Consider the following 21,211-nt stretch of genomic DNA (forward strand, 5'->3'; position numbering starts at 1 on the left):
GGTGGCTGAGGAGGCCGCGGGGAAGGGCTCCGGTGGCTGGGGTGGCTGCGGGGAAGGGCTCTGGTTGCTGGGAAGGGCTCTGGTTGCTGGGGAGGCCACAGAGAAGGGCTCTGGTGGCTGGGGAGGCTGCAGGGAAGGGCTCCGGTGGCTGGGGTGGCTGCGGGGAAGGGCTCTGGTTGCTGGGAAGGGCTCTGGTTGCTGAGGAGGCCGCAGGGAAGAGCTCTGGTGGCTGAGGAGGCCACGGGGAAGGGCTCCGGTGGCTGGGGTGGCTGCGGGGAAGGGCTCTGGCAGCTGGGGAAGCCGTGGGACACTGCACTGCTAAAAATAGAAGTGTGGCAGAGGAGGCATTGCTTGGGCATGTGGAGAGCCTGTAGGGTACATATCCTAGCATTCAGGTGCATAGGGCGCTCTACTCTTCTCACCTAAGCCGTGCCTCACCATGTACTGTTTACACCCGTGCTAGCTGGTGCCTGTACTCTACACTCCGCTGCAAGTGTAGACGTACCCTACATCACTCACAGTCTGGCATAATTGATCATCTCTGCTCCATACAGCTCCTAGGCTTGAGTAGCAAGGGAAGCTGCAGATCAGCTGGTGCCTTAGCAGAGTCAGATGGGGGCTCTGGGTTGGGATAGTGGGGGTGCTGCAGGGAAAGATTGAGTGTGATTAAATGAGCTGTGTGAGAGGTGCAGGACTAAAGAGCTGGATCAGGATCAAAATGCATTGTCAGAGCTGTGTGTGGACCCGGACAGGAGGAAGGAAGGGGTATTGTAGGTAGTAATGGGAAAGTCCTCAGCAGAGCTGCAGGGCAGTGTAGGACTAGAAAGGGAGGCAGTGCTGTGAGTCAGGGTGGATGGAGCTGCAATAGCAGTGGGATGTTGCAGGTCATAGTGGAAGGTCATTAACACAGTGGGCCAAAGGTGATTAGGGGCTTTGGAAAATCCCACAAGGTGCCTATCTGCATCTTTAGGCACCTAAAATCGGGCCCACTGTGCCTAGCTCTAACCAGAGCCACCACTGTTTGTTTCATGAGCACTGAAAGCTTTGGTCCATCCATCCATCTCCCAAAAAACCCAAAAGCTCTCAATCCACAAACGCATGGCTTGAGCTGTAGGTCACTGTCAGTTCTGCAGCTGCTTCTGCATGAGCACGGATGACGGCAGGCTACGTCGTTCATTTGGCCCCTCACCTCCCAGCTTGCGGCACTCTCCTCTGTGTAGCAGGAGGAGGGGGTGGATAATGCCATGGAGACGCTCCAGGGCAGGGGTGGCCAACCTGAGCCTGAGAAGGAGCCAGAATTTACCAATATACATTGCCAAAGAGGCACAGTAATACATCACCAGCCCCGCCATCAGCTCCCACCCTCCAGCCCCCAGTGCCTCCCACCCGCCAGCAGCCCCACCAGTCAGCACCTCCTGCCTGCCACAATCAGCTGTTTCGCATGGCAGGAGGCACTGTGGGGGAGGGGGAGGAATGACGGCATGGCAGGCTTGGGGGAAGGGGCAGGGGTCTTGGGGGAAGGGGTGTAGCGGGGGCAGGGCCTGGAGCAGAACAGGGGGTTGACCAGTGAGCACCCCCTGGCAAACTGGAAAGTTGGCATCTGTAGTTCTAGCCCCAGAGTCAGTGCCTATGCAAGGAGCCGCATGCTGAAGAGCCGCATGCTGCTCCGTAGCCACAGGTTGGCCACCCCTGCTCCAGGGGAAGGAAGGCTGCAGGGAACCCTACTCCCTTACACGTGCTGGGAGCAATGGGATGCTATGAGTCTGAGACTTTCCAGTCATATTTATTGCCGCTTACTTCCCCATCCCCTGCAGGGCACAGCCTACTACGTCCAGGTGTCGGCCTACAACATGAAGGGCTGGGGACCCCCACAAGCCTCAGTGCCAACTTTTGCTATCCCCTCCAGTAAGTACGAGCATGGGGGACTGTGGATATGGGAGCTGCTGCTTGCCTCGTGTGAACTGGTTTGGACTTCTGGGTGGTTGTGGATGTTACAGGCCTGACTCCCATTTATAGCAAGAGGCCACTTTGCACCACTCTGGCAGGCAAAGGGTGCCTGAAAGTGGGAGCAAATGACTTCTACTCACTTTAAGGCCCCTTTACACTTTCCAAGCAGTGTAAAGCAGCTTTATGGTGAATGAAAAGTAGAATCTAGATATCTATCTACTTCTAGATCTCGAGATGTATGTGTAATGGAAATAATGTAGAGATCTAGATCCAGTTTTAGATCTATGTGTATAATAATATAGAGAGATTTGGATGTAGATGTATAATGTGTGTATGTGTTGATCTATATATAAAACTAGATGTAGCTCTGTATATAGAACATATATATAAATAATAAATGGATCTCCATTCTGCTATGTGTGTATAATAATGGGTGTATACATGTACAGTAATAGGTATAAATAGTACAGATAGTGCATCTGATTACCATTTACACTGAAATGGCTGTACGCTGTTCTGGCAGTGAATATAAATTACATTTAGACTCACTTTAAAGCCTCTTTACAGTGCAGGACCAGTGTAAAGCTGCCTTAGCATAATGAGAATCAGGCTGTGCGTGTGTGTGCGTGTATTTGCATTATATGTGTGCATATTGATATAGCAGGTATGTATAAATGGAGTTGAAGTTAAACAGACTACTGGTTTATTTTTATCTTCTTTAATATTACTCCCCTGTATACAAATCCCTCGCGTTCCCAATGTAATATAGCCAGGCACCTCCCTGGGTGTTTTTAAAGCTCCTAAAAATAGTGCCAAATCCCAGCCAAAGTTAACAGAGCTGAACTTTCCATGGAAAACAGCAGTGTGCCAGACAGGGGGGTTTAAACCAATTTAAGGTACAGCTAATGTAAAAGACCAGTCAGCCCTGATTCCCCCTCGCTCAGTAGCTCTGCCACCTCATAACCAGCTGGAGCTGGCCAAAGGGATTATTTATTTATTTGTCTAGGTGCATTGTGCTCTCAGCACTGACTGGTCTGAGGAAGCTTCAGCTCCAGGGGAGTCCTGGAGGAAGACACTGGAAAGATTTTTAAACAAACAGTCAAGAGCAGCAGCAGACACGACCTTGTTCTTTACCTTGATTTGTCATCTCCTTCTCCTGGCCACAGCTGTTAACGTCTGACCACTCACAGTTACTGTTGGGTGGGTGTGTGGCATGCAGGTGCTAACCATGGCCAGTGTCTCTCCAAAATCTGAACTGATCCAGAGAGAGAGAGAGAGACAGGGCGAGATGGAGAGCGAAAGAAAGATCTGTGCTGTCTCTGAAGAATGACCCAAGATCAGTCTCTAAAGCCTACTTGCTGCCATGGGACAGGGCAGGTTTTGCATGGCTGTCACAAAATGGGCTCCCACAAAATGGGCTCATAAGAGAAAGGAACATCTGTGTTATTTTTCCGCTGAATCTTGGCTCCCCTCTTCTGTACTCTGTAGCTTCACAAAATATTGGTCCTGATCCTCCGCGAGTGTCAATGTGCACGGCTCCAGTGAAGATAACAGGGCTGCATCCATTTGCATCCTCTGGGGATCTGGCCCAGTATCCCATGCAAGGCATGTAGTTTCTCCTGCCCAGTGAGCCACCCTGGTGACTTCTGTTTTTCTCTAGGCAGCAATGCCTCCCAGCTAGTGTCACTAACTGAGCTCCAAGGGTTGCTCATTTCATCCCATCCATCTCGGGAAAGCGTAGCCATGAGAGGCCTGTGGGCAAGAGAAAAGAAGACAAAGAAGGCTTTCTCACAGGCTCCATAGACCCCTATCCCATGACTTGGCTACAGTAGTTTGCTCCTGCCTATGGAGTGGGCAGATGGGGCAGCTATGAGGTAAAGAACCATGTAGCATGCTGTGACTTCATGGAGACCTGACATTGGAGGGTGGGGTAGAAAATAGAAGGAAACAGCTGTTCCTGAATGTTAGCTGTGAGGCTGAAAGAGGGTAGCTGAGGCTCCATCAGCCTGAGGCAGCTTCAGCACTGGTCAAACCTACACTGGGGTAATAGTCACCCTCTTTCCCCATAGACTGGCGGGAATATGATGGGAGAGCACCAAGGCGCAGGGGACAAGCCGAAGCCTTAGATCACCTTCTCAGCCAGGTGAAGACTGTGCACCAGCATTGTGTCTGCCATGGTGAGTCCGGGTCTGCAGGCTGAGCAAAGCTCACAGTTTCTACAGCACAGGCTAGGATAGCATGTGAGCCAACCCCTACTAGCTAGGAGGAGTTGCTCCGAGGGATGAAATTAGACTAGATAGGCGACAAGAGGGATAGTTCTGGTAGCTGAGTTTTAACACTAGAATCAGTACAGCTTGTCCCTCCCTACAGCATGTTCCTTTGCACATTAAAGTACTGTTCTTGGTGGGGTGGTGCCCCTTCAGAAGACGTTAGATGGCTTTGGGGTGGGCCTGCCCCCCTCCACTTGCATTGCTTCTTAGCAGAGGGAGCTACTGGGAATCCTGGTACACTGCTGGTATCAGCAGGGTCAGAGGAAATGGGGAGACAAAGCCATTGCCAGTGTCCTGTCTGAAAAGACATGAAGGAGGCAGCCAGGGAAAGCATGAGGGAGGAGATTGTAACCAGCTTCTCTTTAATGGTGAGGAACATCCAGAGGCTCTGGGGTGACTGAGATCTGCACCCCAGTCCTGGTGTGTCACGGAGGCTCCTTTGAGATCACTAATATTGCTGGCTTCCAGAACAGCCTTTCTCATTGTACCTCTGCATTTCTGCTCCCAGTTCTGGAACTGCAGAAATCTCACAAGCATGTAGCAAGTTAGCAGAGAAGTGGGGCTGGTATCAGGCTGTAGAGCCTTTCACCTACAGGTCACTGGGTCAAACCCAGCCCTGGATCCATGTGGGGAAGCTTGCATCACCCATGTACCATATACCTGGTCTCTGATTAAAGACAGAACTGTCACCCCAGCACCATTCACTGGTACTAAGCATTTCCAGGGTCAGCATGCTGTGGTGGTGGGCACTGTACAAATAGCACCCCCACAACCCGATTTACTGTTCTCTATGCTGCCTTGTTCTCCAGAGTCCTGCAAGAACCAGACACAGAGCAGGAAGCACTCGGTCTCCAAAAGCCTGAAGCACCTTTTCCACCCTGGCAGCAAGTTCTTAAAGACTCTGAAAAGGTAAGTGTGGGTGAAATGGCAGGGGCGACCCTCTGCTCAGGGTGTCCCTAGGCCTCTGCCTGCCAGAAGCTGGGACTGAATGACAGCGAATGGATGACTCAATAAATTGCCTGGTTCTGTTCACTCCAGCTGAAGCATCTGGCACTGGACACTGTCAATGACGAAGTGCTGGGCTAGATGGACCATTGGTCTGACCTAGTATGGCCGCTCTTATGTTCTAATATCTGGGAGCATGTCTCCCATCGTAGACTCATACCATGCTGTCATGGTGTAAAGCGGCCTGGACTTGGCTTCCTGCATGTGATAAAAACAAAAGCAAAACTTAATGAAAAATCTGGGCTTCAATAGCAAAAGCTGTTTCTGCTCTTGAAGGAGATGGGCTCGTCCTCAGGGATGAGCCAGTCAGCAAGGGGAGCTGGCCACTGGCTTGCATCAGCACCGGGGACAGTGGACCTCTGAGGGGCTGCAGAAAACAGTTATTTAGGAAATCTTTCCCCTTGCTCTTACACACACCTGCTTTCCCTGTTTTTCTGCATCTCGAAGTCCCTGCTTCTAGGCTCCCCTGTGCACTCTGGGAGAAAGACACCTTTGGAAACTAACCTACCCCGCAGCAATAACGGGCTTTCTCCCAAAATCTATCTCCTTTCTCACCACAGGGGCCTGTATCTCACCTCCATCTTCTACAAAGATGACAACATCCTGGTGACACATGAGGATCAGATCCCTGTGGTGGAGATAGATGACACCTACTCCTGCCTACTCATGCAGGACTTCCTTTGGTTCACCAAGGTAACACATGTGGCTGCTCTGTCCTGCATGCTATGGCCTTAGCACATGTGATTGCAGGCCACCTTTCCTATGCCGCCACTGTTGAGGCACTGGTGAAATTAGGGCTCAGGGCAGTACACCATCCAGTTAAGTGCTTTGCTGCAGGATTCTTTTAACAAGATCAAGGAAAGACTCAGATTTTACCCACCAGTGTCTGAAGCCAGCCTTGTTCCATTTCTATTGCTGAGTAGATGTAGTAGCCCCATAATGATTTACTTCTGCAGTTCTTTCACCCTCAGCTAACTGGATCTGGGTTTGTCCTGAGGGCTGAGGTTTAGCTGGATTGAGAACAGTTGCACCATGTCAGAGGCAGCCTAGGTGGATGAAATTAGTGGGTGCTACTTCTGTGACTTACACCAAGGATTCAGACCACTGCACATTCAGACCACTGCAGCTCCTGGGCTTCCCGATGTTGTCTCTGGACATTTCTCTGTGATGCTACCCTCATGTGTTCAACACAGCATGGCTATAGAATACCATAGAGAGCTCATTGCAGTGAGACACTGGCAGAGCCAGCATGAATCAAGCTGTATGACTAGTGCCAACCTCCAATTGGCAGCCACTGACACCAGTTGGGGTGACTGTTCCAGGACTGTAGCTCGTCCCATTTTCTGTACTAATGGAGAAACCTCCTGGAAGATGCTTCCACACAGCCCAAGCACTGACGACATGCCTGAAGCCTTTAATGGAGAAGAAACACAACATATCCGCTTGCAGTGGCCCACATAGAACCCCGCTTGTGTTTGCCCATTGTGTGCCACCCATCTATGCTGCTGCAGATTTGTACCATCTTTCTCTGAAGGGATATTCTGCCTCTTTGTCAGCAGCCTTGTGTTTGACAGTGTCACTGCTGCCTTTTGCTGCAGCAGCAGCGTTGAAGGACCAGCGTTGTCACTTCCGTAGGCTCATGCAGAACTAGGCATACAGGATACCACTGTAGTGCAGCGTGTTCCGGAGGCAGCACTGAAGTGGTGGAAAGGGACGCTGCCAAGTAGTTCAAGACCAGCATTTGATCTCCCATATCTTAAAATGGTTCTAATCTGCTGAGGAGCACCCTCTGGGATGTCCCAGATGTAGGTTTAAAAAGGCCTCAATTGCAGAGATGTTAAAATGCACGGACAAAATTTATGTAGGACCTACACAAATCCAGTGTTTTATTTTTGCTCCTGTACTGTGTAGCTGTCCCTCGTCTCTGAGCTGTGCTGACATTACTGGGGGTTGAACAGGTCTCTTGGGTGACAGGCGTGTTATAAAATCCTAGGTGGGGGTGTGTTGTTGATGGCTCTGCTCCATACACTGCAGGTTGCTTGCATGTGGGATGAGATCTTGTGGCTGCGTCAGTGTCTCACCGTCTCCCAGTCATCCTGCTCCTGTGTCCTGCAGACGCGCTTCAAGATGCTGCTGGCCATCTCACAAATGCAGGTGGGAGGAGGTGCATGAGAAAGAAGCAGTTGGCCCAACAGCCCCGCTGTGTGGGGCATCTCTTATCGAGACAGGCTCGCTGTACCAATCCAGTAATGTCAGCAGGGGGACATTCCGACCTGGGAATCCTACTGCAGTATTACATGGACGTGATGCCGTGAGACACACCCAGTCACTCCCTACCCTACTTGGCAGAACATAAGGACCTAGTGTGTGATAGACTAGGAGATCCAATTTGGATGATAACTAGGGAGATCCAAGTTGGGTGATCCAAGTTTTGGGAGATCCAAGTTGGATGATAACTAGGGCCCTACCAAATTCACTGCCATGAAAAACCCATCACAGACCATGGAATCGGGTCTTCCCTGGTGAAATTTAGTCTTTTGTGTGCTTTTACCCTATATTATACAGATTTCACCGGGGAGACCAGCATTTCTCAAACTGGGGGTCCTGACCCAAAAGGGAGTTGCAGGGGTGTCACAAGGTTATTTTAGGGAGGTTGTGGTATTGCCACTCTTACTTCTGTGCTGCCTTCAAAGCTCGGAGGCGGGAGAGCGGTGGCTGCAGGCCGGGAGCTCAGCTCTGAAGGCAGAGCCGCCGCCAGCAGCAGTGCAGAAGTAAGGATGGCCTGGTATGGTACTGCCACCCTTACTTCTGCGCTGCTGCCTTCAGAGCTGGGCAGCTGCTGTCTGAGGGCCCAGCTCTGTGGGCAGCGGCAGAGAAGTAAGGGTGGCAGTACCATACCAGGCCATCCTTACTTCTGCGCTGCTGCTGGCGGCGGCTCTGCCTTCAGAGCTGGACTTCCGGCCTGCAGCCGCCGCTCTCCAGCTGCCCAGCTCTGAAGGCAGTGCCGCCGCCAGCCGCAGTGCAGAAGTAAGGGTATCAGTACCACAACCCACACTATAATAACCTTGTGACCCCCACCCTCCCACAACTCCTTTTTGGGTCAGGACCTCTAAAATTACAACACCGAGAAATTTCAGATTTAAATAGCTGAAATCATGAAACTTATGATTTTTTAAAGCCTATGACCATGAAATGGACCGTGAATTTGGTAGGGCCCTAATGATAATCCCGGGTTTTAGCCCACCAGTCTTACCAGTGCCCTGGACCACTATCGCTTTCTTTGTCCTCTCCAAGTCTGCCAGGCTAAATGCTGCAGCTGAGGGGTGTAGGGTGGTATATGAAGAGGGTCCCCCATGCATGCCCCGGCCAAGACTACATAGACAAAGGATGCCCATGCCCTTCATAACCCACCACTCCAGCCCCCTCCCCAGTCACAGAAACAGCCTCCTCTCAGGATATGGAGTGGCTAGCTTCCTGCAGAGCCAGGTCAGTCAGTGCTGCCCCATAACAAGTCTCCTATCTATGTCTATGTCTATGAAGGGGCTGCTAGGAATCCAGGACCTGGGACAGGTCTTCTTTGAGCCAATCAAAGACAAGCAGGGCAACATCTTGATAGTGACACTGAAGGAGGTGAAAACCAACCAGACCTTTGAGAGCGTCCGCTGGGTCCCACTCTCCAAGCTGCAGACAAGCCGCAAGTCCATCTCCTCTCCAGAAGAGCCCACCTCTCTGGATATGCTGCTGATAACAATGCAGGTGGCCATTCTCATGCCAAAGGAGGGCTTGGAAGGGGGGAAAGGAATCATGGAAAGTTTTAGGAAAATAAGGCTCAGGAGCCGAACTGGGCTCTGCATCTCCTGAGCAGTCTGTGGCAAGTCCCCTCAATGTGGTACTTAGTTCTCCAAATACTTGTTTACCTTTTTTTTATACCAGTTACTCCTTTTGCTTCCCTGGTCTGTTTCTTTCCCCAGCCTGTTAGCAAACCTCTGCAAAGAATTTCCCCTTCCCTGATGGCCTGGCCTTACCTTTGTCTTTGCACCCTCTGATTCTCGTACTGCAGCCTCTCTCCTTTCTCTTCCCTTCAGACATGTGTCTGTCTCAACAAGATCTCCTCAAGCACCTGTACAAGGGGCTCTTGAGGCAGCTGACACAAAGCCACTGTCAGTGCCAGCTAGGATTAGCAGCAGGCAAACCACAAAAAGTTTGGTTGTGAGGCTCTCGAATCTCAGGGGATTGCAACATGGGGCTGGCAATCTGACAACAGGCTCTTTTGTGTGGTTGCCAGTCCTTCTAGTTCTCTGCTGTTGGGGCGCCGGTCCTGGCTGAAGACTGGAAGTGCAGATGAAATGACTGAACAGAACTCATTCAAACTGCACACGCGGTTCAGTGTGAGGCTGAGGCCTGGTTTGGTTCTTAATTTATCCAGGTCTGTTCACCCCTCTGCCTAGGACTCCGAAAGGGCAAGTTTCCCCAGAGCTACCCCTGACAGCCCCAGTTCTGCCATTGTCTGTCTGCAGATTGTGTGTAGAGGTAGAGAGGAAGAGTGTGAGGGAGAGTCCTGCCATGTGAGATGCTTTATGTTGACCTCTTCTTCCTCCTCAGGACAAACTGGCTTACCACCAGAGAAGCAGCCAAGCCCTCGTCCCAGGCCTCTACCTGGGCTATCTGAAGCTCTGCAGTGCAGTAGACCAGATCCGAGTGCTGGTGCCTGAAGAGTTACCCAACATCCTTTGCCATGTGAAAATTCGGACCAATCCCAACATCTCCAGGTGGGCATGCACAGCAGCTGAAGTCCTGAGTGGCTTAGCTTGGCCAGCCAAGATCATTTCTCGAATCCAGACCCCAAAATCCCACCTTTGCTGCCTGCCTCTCCCACACTGTCATCCCTGCCGTTAGCTTTACATTCTGCTCCAAACCCAGTCCATGGCTGCCTGGGACATCCAAGGCACCAGCTGCTCTGTGAGCTATAATTAAACCATGACCCAGTGCTATCCTCTGTAGTCAAGATTTAAACCAAGGCACTGTGCTCTTCCCTCTTGCTCTTTCACCAGCTAGGAGACTGTTATGAGGAGCTGCTGGCTACCGTTTAGATGCCTCCCTGAAGGAAGGTGAAGCTTAGGCTGCATTTCAGGGATGAATGCCATGGTTCACAGTACATACCTGCTAATGCATGCTCACTGACACGTGGCTGTGGACAGTCCTGAACGATGGCAAGTCTCTGGTTTCTCTCTGTGATTGTCTCTTGTTCTCCAGGGAGGAGTGGGAGTGGCTACAGAACCTGGCCAATTTGGAGGAGCCAAGTCCCACCGAGCCAGAGTTTGAGACTTCCCAGAACCCCTTGTATCAGGAGCTCCAAGGGGCCATTAAGGAGCTAGTGAACCTGGTAAACATCCCCCTGCAAGAGGTAAAAGTGGGAGCTGAGGGGTGTGGGAGGAATGGCGGGAGCTGTGGTCCACACAGCCTGCTGGCTTGTGCCGTGGCAAACCAGCTGTCTCAGCCTCTGGAGGCGGGACTGGCCCCTTTGTGGTTAAAGTGTTCATTGTATTCCCTTGCCCCACAAACTGAATTGAGTTTGTGGGGCTACAAGCATGTCTCTGTCCCTGCCCCAGAGGCAGAGCTGGGAGCTGCTCTCCGAGTTCGGCACCTCCTCAGTAACTGCCCTTGGGCCCAAAACAAAACAGTTGTGTTTTGATTGGCAGTAGCACCTGGCTCTGCCTGAGGCGACTTGTTTCAGGTCACTGCAGTGATGGGACCCCTCTTCCAGCTAACCTCTGGTAGGAGCTGGACTCACTGGGGCACACTGAGAACTGATCCCTTTTCCTCCATTCAATTTCAACCCAGGGTCCTGATTCAGCAAGGTCCATAGGCAGGTGAGCATCCTAATGCTTAACATTAGGTACATGCATAAATACCTTGCTGGATTGGGGCTGAGGTCACTGCCGAGGTGGGTGGAGGGTCTCTCTCTCTCTTGGATTTTGCTCTAAAGAAGTCTAAAGAAGCAGCATAGAGGCTATCGGAGGAGGTGAGGTGTCCAAGCTATCCCAGAACAAAGAGGATTTGGGATGGTAGTACAGCATAACAAAGCAATGGAGCCTGGCACCTGGGGAGTAAATGATGGATGCCAATTATCTCCCCAATGGGGAGGTCCGTTGGGAGCCTTTGTCATATGGGAAGTGGTGACATTCAAAGCATGCTCAGTGGGCAGGGGAGCGCTCTGCCATCAGCCATGCTTTGGGACATTTCTGTCTAAGACGAAGAGGGGTGATGATTTTGCACTGCTCTGGTTACACTGGTGGAAATAACGCATTGTTCCTGCTTTTCTCTTTGAATGCTGCAGGCTAAAGATTTCCGTCTGTACAGTCAGGAGGTGCTAGACTTCGGGGGACAAGTCTCCTTTCTCCTGCTGCTTCCTCCATCTGATGACGTCTGCACTGCCCCGGGCCAGAACAGCCCATACACCCCTCGCTCTGGCTTCCTCACGCTGCCTCTCCAGATCTTTGAGCTAGGTGAGAATGTCAACAGAGGAAGCCCAACCATCCCTGCCTCCTGTGTCCTCTAATCTTGGATCTGAATGTGACCTGCACAGTACTGCTCCAGAACACCTCCATCTTGCCCTTCTCCTGCCTTCCTTCCCCTTCACAAGCCTTTGGGCCCTGCAGTGATAGGCAGTGCCTTCCCCCTCCTTAGGGGCACGTTCCCCTGCCCTAACAAAGCCAGCTGGGAGGAGTTAGCCTTCCAGGGGTTTAGAGAGTCACCTCAGTGCTGAGCTCCACCACAGTTAGGCCAGGAGCAACCCCACCTTAGAGAGGGCCATTGGAGTTCCTGGAAGAGGAGCTTTTAGAGTCTGGTGGGGTGCAGATCCCCCAGGGAAGGAGAATGTGCAGAAGGGGTTCTCAAAGCTTCTCAGGTGCCAGGGAGTGGGTGGGAACTCACACTGTTGTGGGCTTTGTGATTGTCTTGCCTGTCCTTGGTAACAGGAGTGCTGATACCCCCATGGAGAGGTGGGTATCTTCTCCCATGTCGCAGTGATCCACCTTGATCTCTCCTGTGTGGTGGAAGGGGAAAGTCTGCTGTTGTCCTTGTTAAGTGGGATTGTCCTGTAGTGTCTGCAGGAGCCAGGGGCTCCAGGGGAGAAAGCAGGACTGTGGCTCCAGAGAAGCAAGGCGCTGGGATAGCTGCTGTAGGTACAAAGCCTGCTTTTGCCACGCAGCTTGCTGATGAGGGCAGACTGAAATGGCTCAGTCTGCTGGGTCCACTCAGGGCTTACAAGAACGAGCCTTTTGCTTTTGTAGGTGGTGCTGCTGAGTGAGGTCTTTCCAGCTGCCTGGACTGCTAACCACACTAGCTTGTTCACCCCCCAGCTCTTCAGAGAGCAGTGTGATAGATGCTAGCAGCACAGTGACAGTGAATGGCAGGTGCAGCAGACATTGCCTCTCTCTGGTATCCCAGCTCAGCCCCCCGTCATGCACTCTCTGAATTCCTCTGGGCAGCCACCAGGGGGAGAGAACAATGGCTGCCCCTTGTTACAGCTCAGATACACCTGTGAGGAGGGCCAGTCCCTCCATCCCGTTCCAGCAACCTCCATAAAGGATGTCACTTCTCTGAAATAATGCTAAATCCAGTACCTGGACCTGGGCTAGCACTGCAGCATGGGAACCGTTGCAGAGCCTGTGGTGATAGCAAAAGATGGGCCTTTGTCCATACTCATTCAGTCCTGCTTTCCCCAGCTGTGGGTTTCACCCTCAGTAATGGAGAACACCCTCCCCTCATGTGGTCTGGGCAGAATTCAACGTTCATGTGTGTGCAGTCCTGTCCTCGGAGTCCTTGATGCATCTCTGCCGGGTTCAGTCTGTTCACACAGCATCAGCCATTCCCACCTCGCAGTGCCCCTCCCACCATCGCATGCCCTTCCCCTCTCGCCTTTTGCTTTTCCAGTTCACTTCTTCACGTATGACCGAGAGTTCATCAGCCAGTATTGCCAGGTGTCCGCGCTCCTGGAGCTTGAGTCTCTCCTTTCCCAGCAGAGCCTCAGGGAGGCCTTCTCAGACGCTGAGCTCTCCACAGCTAAGCAGAGGCACCAGCAGGTTCAGGACTACATACAGGTGTGTGGTAGAAGAGGGGCACAGTGGGTGGGTCCTGCTCTGGGCTGGGCTGCCATGCCAGCATTCTGTTCACCCTGTATGGGTTGTCCAGAGGGTCCCGTGTCCATCATCAGATTACCCACTTTAGGTTGGTATGATCTGGCATGGATCTCCCTCTGCCAGCTGTGCATCATCTACAGCTCACAGGCCCAGAACCTCAAAGGTATTTAGGCTCCTAGCTCCCATTGGAATCAATGGGCATTAGGAGTTTAAAACTTTTGAGGCTCTCGGCCATTTCCACTGTAGTTATCAGCTCTACTGTCCTGCATCTAGGTACTTTTACGGTGCTTCTCTGACCTAGCAGTGATGGTCTGCCGGGGAAGTGGCTGCAGCAGGTGCTCTGTCAAGCCACCCCTGCTCTGAAGCAATGCTCCCATTAACAATGCTAATGGCAAGCCCAGGTCTCCCACTTGTTCTCATAGCCTGAAACCTGCCCTGCTGGGACTGGCTTTGGAAGTGCATGCTGGGTATGCAAATGCAAAGAGCACGCCATGCCTTTGCTTCCAGAGTTTCCATTGTCAGAGCAAGGAACTCTTGCAAATGGGACAGGCTTTGCAGAGGCCATTAGGTGAGCGTGGTAGCACGTTGCTGTGCTTAGGGCGCCATGCTGGGAGCTAAGAGAGCTGAGTTCTGTTCCTGACTCTGTCGCTGACCTGGTTCCAGACCACCGTCACCACTCTGTGCTGCAGTTTCCTCTTTTGACAGGGGAGAGGAAGCATGGCCCAGTGGCTAGTTCATGGGAGATCTGGGTTCAATTCCCTGGTCTGCCACAGATGTCCTTGATTCCCCTCTACAACCGGGATAAGAGCCCTGCCCTACCCCTGGGGCATTGTGAGGGTCAATACGCTAAAGATTGTGAGGCACTCAGATGCCTGGCATGGGGGCCAGCTCAGTACCTGAGATGTATAGATAAATTCTCACCCCACCTTTACAAAGTGCTTTCAGATCAGCAGATGAAACACCTTACACAATTGCTACCTGCTGTTATGTCCAAGGGATTCTGGGACTCATGAGACAGCAGTGCCATCCTCTGTCTTTTAGCATTTAGGGACGTGTGACCTTGCCTGTGGTTGTTTGGGGCCAGGGAGAGACCTGTTATTTTTTTTAAACGGGTTCTTTATCTTTCTCCCTGGCAGCAAATGGAGGAGATCTGGCGTGAGATGCGCTGGATGATGGACGCCTTGCAGCATGCCCGGTACAAGCAGCCGTCTTGTGGCGTACCTCTCATCTGGTTTCTCAGTGAATCCAGCAGTGCAATGAAGGAGAAAACACAGTCCACATCATCGCACCTGGACTACCTCCCCTCACCTACCCCATCTCCGGAAACCAGCCGCAAGTTCAACTCTGGTAAGGGATCCTGGCGCGTTATGAAGCACCTAGTCAGGTGGTGCCTAGTCAGTTCATGTTTTATCATACAACTGGGAATGTTGCAGCTGCCTGTAAATATTCTGTGAATGAAATCTGACTGGTGAGTTTTCAAAGTCCAATGGGTCTGGCATTCTCCGATCCTTCATGGAAACCTATTTCAGGTTAGAGTGGAAGGTTTTGCTACCCAGATCCCATCTGATGCTTGCATTAAGGCTATGAATAGAAAAATGACTCTGTAATGATGGTATCTAATTATTCCACATATGCTCTATATGCTTTATTATCCTTTATTATTATTATTATGGTTCCTAGAAGGCTCATTCATGGATCTGAGCTCCATTGTGCTAGGCACACACACAAAAAGATAGGCTCTGCCCCAAGCAGCTGATCATCTAAGTACAATTTCAATAGCTTTCATACCCAGTTGGCTCAGCTCACAAGTCATAACAGGTGCCTCTAAGTAACAGCACTGCAGACTCCACCTGGGATCTGGAAAATAAATCTAGGTGCATCCTGTCTCCAATACCATCACCAGTGATAAAGGTTTGAGGAGCTGGGTTGGAGACCCACATCGCAATTGGCTGCCTGGAATCACAACATAGCCAACAGCTGCGTTCATGAATCAGGGGGTAGGCTAGATTCCAGATCACTCAGATGGCTTGGCATATTTCTCTGACTCCGTGCATAGGGCTCTGAAAAGCAAGAGGCAGCAGACAGCTGCAAAGCCAGGGTGGCATTTACATAGCTGAATGAGTACCATGAGCCCCATGTTAAGTAGGCCCTGCCCATGAGCGAACGAGCAGCCCTGGGAAGGAGGAGTCAAAGGTGGGCCTTGAGAACTCCGACACAGTGGCTTCATGGTCTGGGGGGCGTTCACCAGAAGTCAAGGAGGAGGGTGGAATGTTCGCTCAGAAAGCGTCATTTTTCTGCAGCTCTCATGCTGAGTGAACAGATCCATCTCCAGCTGTGCAGTGTAGGGGAAAAGGACCGGGAGCTGGAACAATGCCAGCAGTGGGGAGGACTGAAGCCACCTGGTAAATGTCACATTCTGGTTGTTCAAACTGATATTTAGTGGCTCTGATTTTAATTCTGGCCATAGGCTTTCACTAGTAAATGTCAATAAAAGCTGGAAATCAGGAGCCTAGAGGATAAAGCTATTTCTTGCCTTCAGACTCATAGATTTGCTCACTTGTGACCTTTGCAGCCAGACATTGACTAAATCAACTTACCCAAGGTAGAGGCACAAAGTAGGGGGGTGATGCCTTCTGGTTTTTGCTGCCTGGACTCCAAATCATACTCAGACAGCTTCACTGGCCTTTTGCATTGACTCAGAGAAATGATGACCCTACTCTTCCTTTTCATTCCCAGCAGATTCCCACGGGATCTCGGATGAGGAGGGCTCGTCAGAGGTGTTCCTGGCTACAGACAGCGATTATGATTCCAGCAGGGCCCAAAGCCCCAAGGAGCTGGACCTGGTTTACTCCTCGGGGCCTGAGTGCTGTGGCAGAAAAATTGCCCGAACCTTGCGGGACAGTGCCCCTGACGTCCTGCAGAGCCATGAACTCAAAGCCCCACCGCTGCTCCCGGAGGAACCCCGGCCACCCCCAGAGCTGTATGACAGCGACTTTGTCCTCCCCAGCCGGCAGATTGAGCTCCTCCGCATCACAGAGAAGCGTCAAGCCTACTGCGTCCGCACTAGCAGCTTGGATTTCCCCAAGCCCCTCTTCCAGGTGGCCAGGAAGTCCTGTCCTGGCTCCGTCGATAGCTCCCCAACAGAAACCAGGACAGCGGGCCAGTGCAGCTTGCTCAGGCTGGAGACTGGCTCAGCTTTCAGCCCTGAGCACAGCCGGGCTGTTGAAAGCTCTGAACCTGTCTTCCGCACGCGCTCAGCAGAGTGGACTCGCACCTTCCAGGAGCCACCAGAGCCAGGATACATAGCAAACCGGGGGAAGAAGCCAGGCTCAGCCACCTTACGGGTCTGTCCTCAGTACGAAACCGGACTGTCCAACGAGACCAGCGTTAAGGTATCACCGTGCTCCCAGGGCAGCAGGAAAGTCTGCTGCGAACAGCAACAATAAAGCCCAGCTTTGGTGATGTAAATAGGGCTTGGGGGGGAGCACTTGATGAGGGGGCTCTTTGCCCGTAGGCCTGAGAATACTGCCTTTGTCCAACCTTCCCACTGAGGCTTTTCTCCTTAATATTTTCTGCTCTTGCTGCTGCCATCACAGCTGCTTCACAGTGCAGCATGGCCACTGACGTCCCAGCAGCCTGAGATGACAGGAGCTGACACCCACTGTGTCGGCAGCAGTACCCCACCTCTCCTGTGCCAGTGCGGCTGATCTGATGCTAGAGATGGCAGGAGAGTTAAGGAGCAAGGGCCAGGTAGACAGGCCTGTGCTGTTCCCAATGCGTGCAGCCTTGCCAGAAGCTGGGGTTGATGGAGATACTGGCCGGTGCAGAAACCCTGTGTCCAGGGAGCTCATTTCGATAGGGGCATGCATCTTCCCTCCCTCCCTCCCCTCCTCTAATGCTCCACCACTCCATAGTCCACGGCCTCCTTTCTGGGCCACTAGAGAGTTGTTTAATTCGACAGATGCAATGCAACATGACAGAACAAGGAGCAATGGTCTCAAGTTGCAGTGGGGGAGGTTTAGGTTGGATATTAGGAAAAACATTTTCACTAGGAGGGTGGTGAAGCACTGGAAGGGGTTACCTAGGGGGGTGGTGGAATCTTCTTCCTTAGAGGTTTTTGAGGTCAGGCTTGACAAAGCCCTGGCTGGGATGATTTAGTTGGGGATTGGTCCTGCTGTGAGCAGGGGGTTGGACTCGATGACCTCCTGAGGTCCCTTCCAACCCTGATATTCTATGATTCTATGACTCTGTGTTTTCCTGGGTCACCATTCCCACAGTATATCCTGGGTCAATGTCCCTTGCAGTGATCCCATGGCTTATCCTGGGTCACCGTCCCTTCCCCAGTGTTCCTGCTCTTTATCCTAAATCACTGTCCCTCCCCCAGCCTTCCTGCTCTTTATCCTATGTCATCGCATCCTCCCCCAACCTTCCTGCTCTTTATCCTATGTCATTGCATCCTCCCACAACCTTCTTGCTCTTTATCCTACGTCATCGTATCCTCCCGCACCATTCCCGCTCTTTATCCTACATCATTGTATCCTCCCCCATCCTTCCTGCTCTTTATCCTGTCATTGTATCCTCCCCGCAATTTTCCCACTCTTTATCCTGGGTCACCGTCCCCTCCCCCCTGCCTTCCCACTCTTTATCCTGGGTCATCGTCCCCTCCCCCAGCCTTCCCGCTCTTTATCCTGGGTCACCGTCCCCTCCCCAGCCTTCCCGCTCTTTATCCTACATCATTGTATCCTCTCTGCAGTATTCCCGCTCTTTATCCTGTGTCCCGTCCCCTCCCCCAGTTGATCCTATGTAGCGAGCCCCTCCCTTCCCTCAGCCCCCAGGGCCAAGTAGCTGTGCAATCAGCAGGGGGCCCCTGTGTGGGGAGAAGGAAGAAGGGTCCTCTCCTCTCTTACTCTGAAGAAGTTGGCAACTAGGCTGCTCTTGCTCACGGAAGTGGGACCACTCTCCCTTCACTGTAAGGACAGTTTCCTCCCCATCTATGAATCCCGCTCCAAATGACCCTTCCTAGCTTTCTCCATCAACTGACTTCAGCCTGCCGTACCCTTCTGCCCTCCCGAGCACAGGCTTACTCCACTCCTTCAGCCTCAGTCTTCTCTCCGGCATCTCTCCCAAGTCTGAGCAGGGAAGGGCTGTGTTCTGTCCCTCGCACTGGCCCTTCTCTGGCGTGGGCTCCCTTCCTCCCTTCAAGACATGGAGCCTCTTTCCCTTTGAAAGTATCTCTTTCACTCTTCTGGGAAAGTGACGGGTCTGACAGAGCAGCCTCTGCCGCTCCTGCCCTTGTAACTGCAGAGAAGGACAGCACTGACGTCTACAGGTTTTTCTGGCCCTCGAGGGAGTGCAGATAAGGAGTGCTCTCTATTTATCTAGCAGGGAGTTACAAGCAGAGGATAATGTGACTCTTTGAGTTTATTTTTCCTTTTCAAAGTGACCATGACTTTCTGTGCAAACTGAGCCTGCCCCTTGGGGTCTGTCCAGTTGCCTGGCTTTTGGTGCTGCAAAGGCAGGACGCGCCTGCTTTAAAGCATTTTCTGCTGTCCCCAAGGATGCCAGGCTAAAAACACAGGGCTGGGTGCTCAGCTGCTGCAAGGCGGCTTAGCCCCACAGGCTGGCTGAGGAGCTGCACCGCACCACACTGCAGGGTGTTGCACGTAGCTCTCATGAGTGTGCCAAGGGAAACGGGAGCTTGGCGCCCCCGTGCTGATGGGAAGAGCTGCCTGCTTCAAACCCTCGGGACCAGCCTGTGCCTCTGACAGGGTAGGTCTGCACTTGGAGCTGGAGAGGTCATGTCCAGCACAAGGCGACATACTCACACTAACTCTGATCCAGCTGGTGCACTAACAGTAGAGGGTCGCCCCCCGAAGTGGGAGAGGCTAGAGCTGCCCCGAGTCCATCGCCATCCAAGACAGTGAGTATGTACTGGAGGTGGCTAGCCCCCCCTGCTGCTCTTGCTGCCATGGCTACCCTCAGTGCTTAGCGCACTAGCTGGACCAGAGCTAGCATGGGCATGTCTCCTCGAGCTGGTCATGACACCTCCAGCTCGCAGTGTAGACCGTAGTTGACAGCCCCAAGCTGAGAGGAGGTTAGCTGCTTGTCAGTGATCTAAAATTCAGAGGGCAGTCCCCATCAGACTGTCTCAAGGACAAGAAGGACAGAATTAGCCCCCAGCTAGGGCCCTAATCCTGCACATGCTTCACATTGTGTGCAAGCGTTTGCAGGATTGGGGCTAGGTCCCTAAGTCCTTTCACTTGCAAGGGATCTGCCCAGGATGCATTGGTTCATGCCTGCAGGCTTGTGACACCTTCCGGTTCTCTTATTCCCTGCTGACCATCTGTCTCTCTGCCCCTGTCTTTCCGCAGCTGCACATCACCACTAAGATGTCGGCAGAAGAGGTGGTGAAGCTGGTGGTGCTGGAGATGAATGAGGTCTCCCGGAATGTGCTGGGCAATGTAGACGCCTTCTGCTACAGCGAGGATCAGCTGGATCACTTTGGACTAGTGTTCGTGTCAGACGACACCGAGCAGTGGCTGCCCGATGACTTCTTACCCCTCTCTCTCCACAATGCCTGGCCTGAGGGGCGGTTCTATGTCCGAATCAAAGAGACATCCCCTCTTTTGTTCCAGTACGGGCCAGCGACCACAGTATGAGAGGAGGGGAATGGACAGGGTAAACTAGAGGAACCTCAACTTCCACTGAGCAAACAGCTCGTCTCCAATGCTTCCTTCCTACTCAGATACCCTCTCATTAGACATCCCCAGGGTGGAATAGGATCACACTGGGCTATGTATTACTTGTTTGTGGGGTTTTTTAACCAAAGACACATCAAAACCTGGTTTTTATGACTGCAAGAGATGAGGGTGGAGCACAGGAGACCTCACAGCCTCCGGGGGGAGCAGTAGCTGGAATGGGACTTTTGAAAGTCAATATTTTGGGGGGAGGGAGGAAGGGTGAGTAGAAAAAAATCACAAAAAGGCAGCAGCAGCAATACATAATTCTCCTCCTCCCCCTGACAATCTAAGTTGGGGATTTATTGAAGGACAAGCCAGAGATTTCCAGGCAGCGCGGAGAGTGTAGATGGAGGAAGGAGGTGGCTTGCAAAGGTGTTGCAGAGAAGATTGTTTTGTTAACTGTCCTTGTTTCTATACCTGGAGAAACACGTTATTGCACACAGTTCTTGGAACAAACTGATTTTTTCTCCTTAAAAAAAAAAGTGTAAGAGATGTGAGAGCTGTGTGAAAGCCGGACATCCTTTTTACTTGTTTTAAAGGCAAAAGGACATCCCACACACATGTGCACACACACACGCATTCACACTCACTGATGTTACCACTATAGGTTTGCTACAGAGAATTTCCCACAGTGCATTTAGCAGTGCTGTTGGGTTTTCTTTCTTTTGGTTACCGTTTTATTCTGGTGATTGTGATTGGCCTCTCTTATATCTCCAATAGCATGATGTTTTGTTAGCAACTAGGTCTCTTGTTAACTAAGGTTGTTTTTTTGAATTCCTGTGGTCCATAGTAAAAATGGCTGTGTTGCTGAGAATGTATCACATTTTTACTTCTCTTGGCCTGATGCATAGTGCACATTTTCATAGCCTATGTTACTGGGATGAGGTTCTGAAGTTAAACTCTGGACTTCCCACAGCCTGCAGACTGTTTAAAAGGACACTGTGTTCCGTAATTCCGTGGAAGGAGGTTTGGCAGGGGAATTAAACCATTGTCTGAACCAGTGGAAACCCACACACAAGAGCATTGTGGTAGGGCTGGAGGATCAGAGAATGAAAAGGATTGTAAACTTACAGTGAAACTGATTAATCTAGTTTCATGGCCCAAGCTG

The 21,211-nt window shown here is 51.8% G+C and overlaps 1 protein-coding gene across 9 annotated transcripts in view; it reads left to right on the forward strand.

Annotated features, from left to right (window-relative positions):
• LOC140918455 (ankyrin repeat and fibronectin type-III domain-containing protein 1) overlaps positions 1-20,917 on the forward strand; it is a 574,998-nt gene extending 554,081 nt beyond the window's left edge. For 7 of the 9 annotated variants that reach the window (XM_073362896.1, XM_073362893.1, XM_073362897.1 and 4 more), the window contains 13 exons: positions 1,815-1,905; positions 4,017-4,124; positions 5,027-5,126; positions 5,783-5,915; positions 7,257-7,376; positions 8,763-8,978; positions 9,825-9,991; positions 10,476-10,626; positions 11,560-11,728; positions 13,158-13,324; positions 14,500-14,710; positions 16,100-16,755; positions 19,735-20,917. In XM_073362896.1, coding sequence (XP_073218997.1) covers positions 1,815-1,905; positions 4,017-4,124; positions 5,027-5,126; positions 5,783-5,915; positions 7,257-7,376; positions 8,763-8,978; positions 9,825-9,991; positions 10,476-10,626; positions 11,560-11,728; positions 13,158-13,324; positions 14,500-14,710; positions 16,100-16,755; positions 19,735-20,022 — 2,577 coding nt within the window. In that variant the 3' untranslated portion in view covers positions 20,023-20,917. The remainder of the gene's footprint in view (positions 1-1,814; positions 1,906-4,016; positions 4,125-5,026; positions 5,127-5,782; positions 5,916-7,256; positions 7,377-8,762; positions 8,979-9,824; positions 9,992-10,475; positions 10,627-11,559; positions 11,729-13,157; positions 13,325-14,499; positions 14,711-16,099; positions 16,756-19,734) is intronic. The other 2 variants (XM_073362895.2, XM_073362898.2) reach the window with 2 other exon arrangements.
• The last annotated feature ends 294 nt before the right edge of the window (positions 20,918-21,211 follow it).

Source organism: Lepidochelys kempii, chromosome 10, assembly GCF_965140285.1.
Source record: "Lepidochelys kempii isolate rLepKem1 chromosome 10, rLepKem1.hap1, whole genome shotgun sequence".
Taxonomy (NCBI): domain Eukaryota; kingdom Metazoa; phylum Chordata; order Testudines; family Cheloniidae; genus Lepidochelys; species Lepidochelys kempii.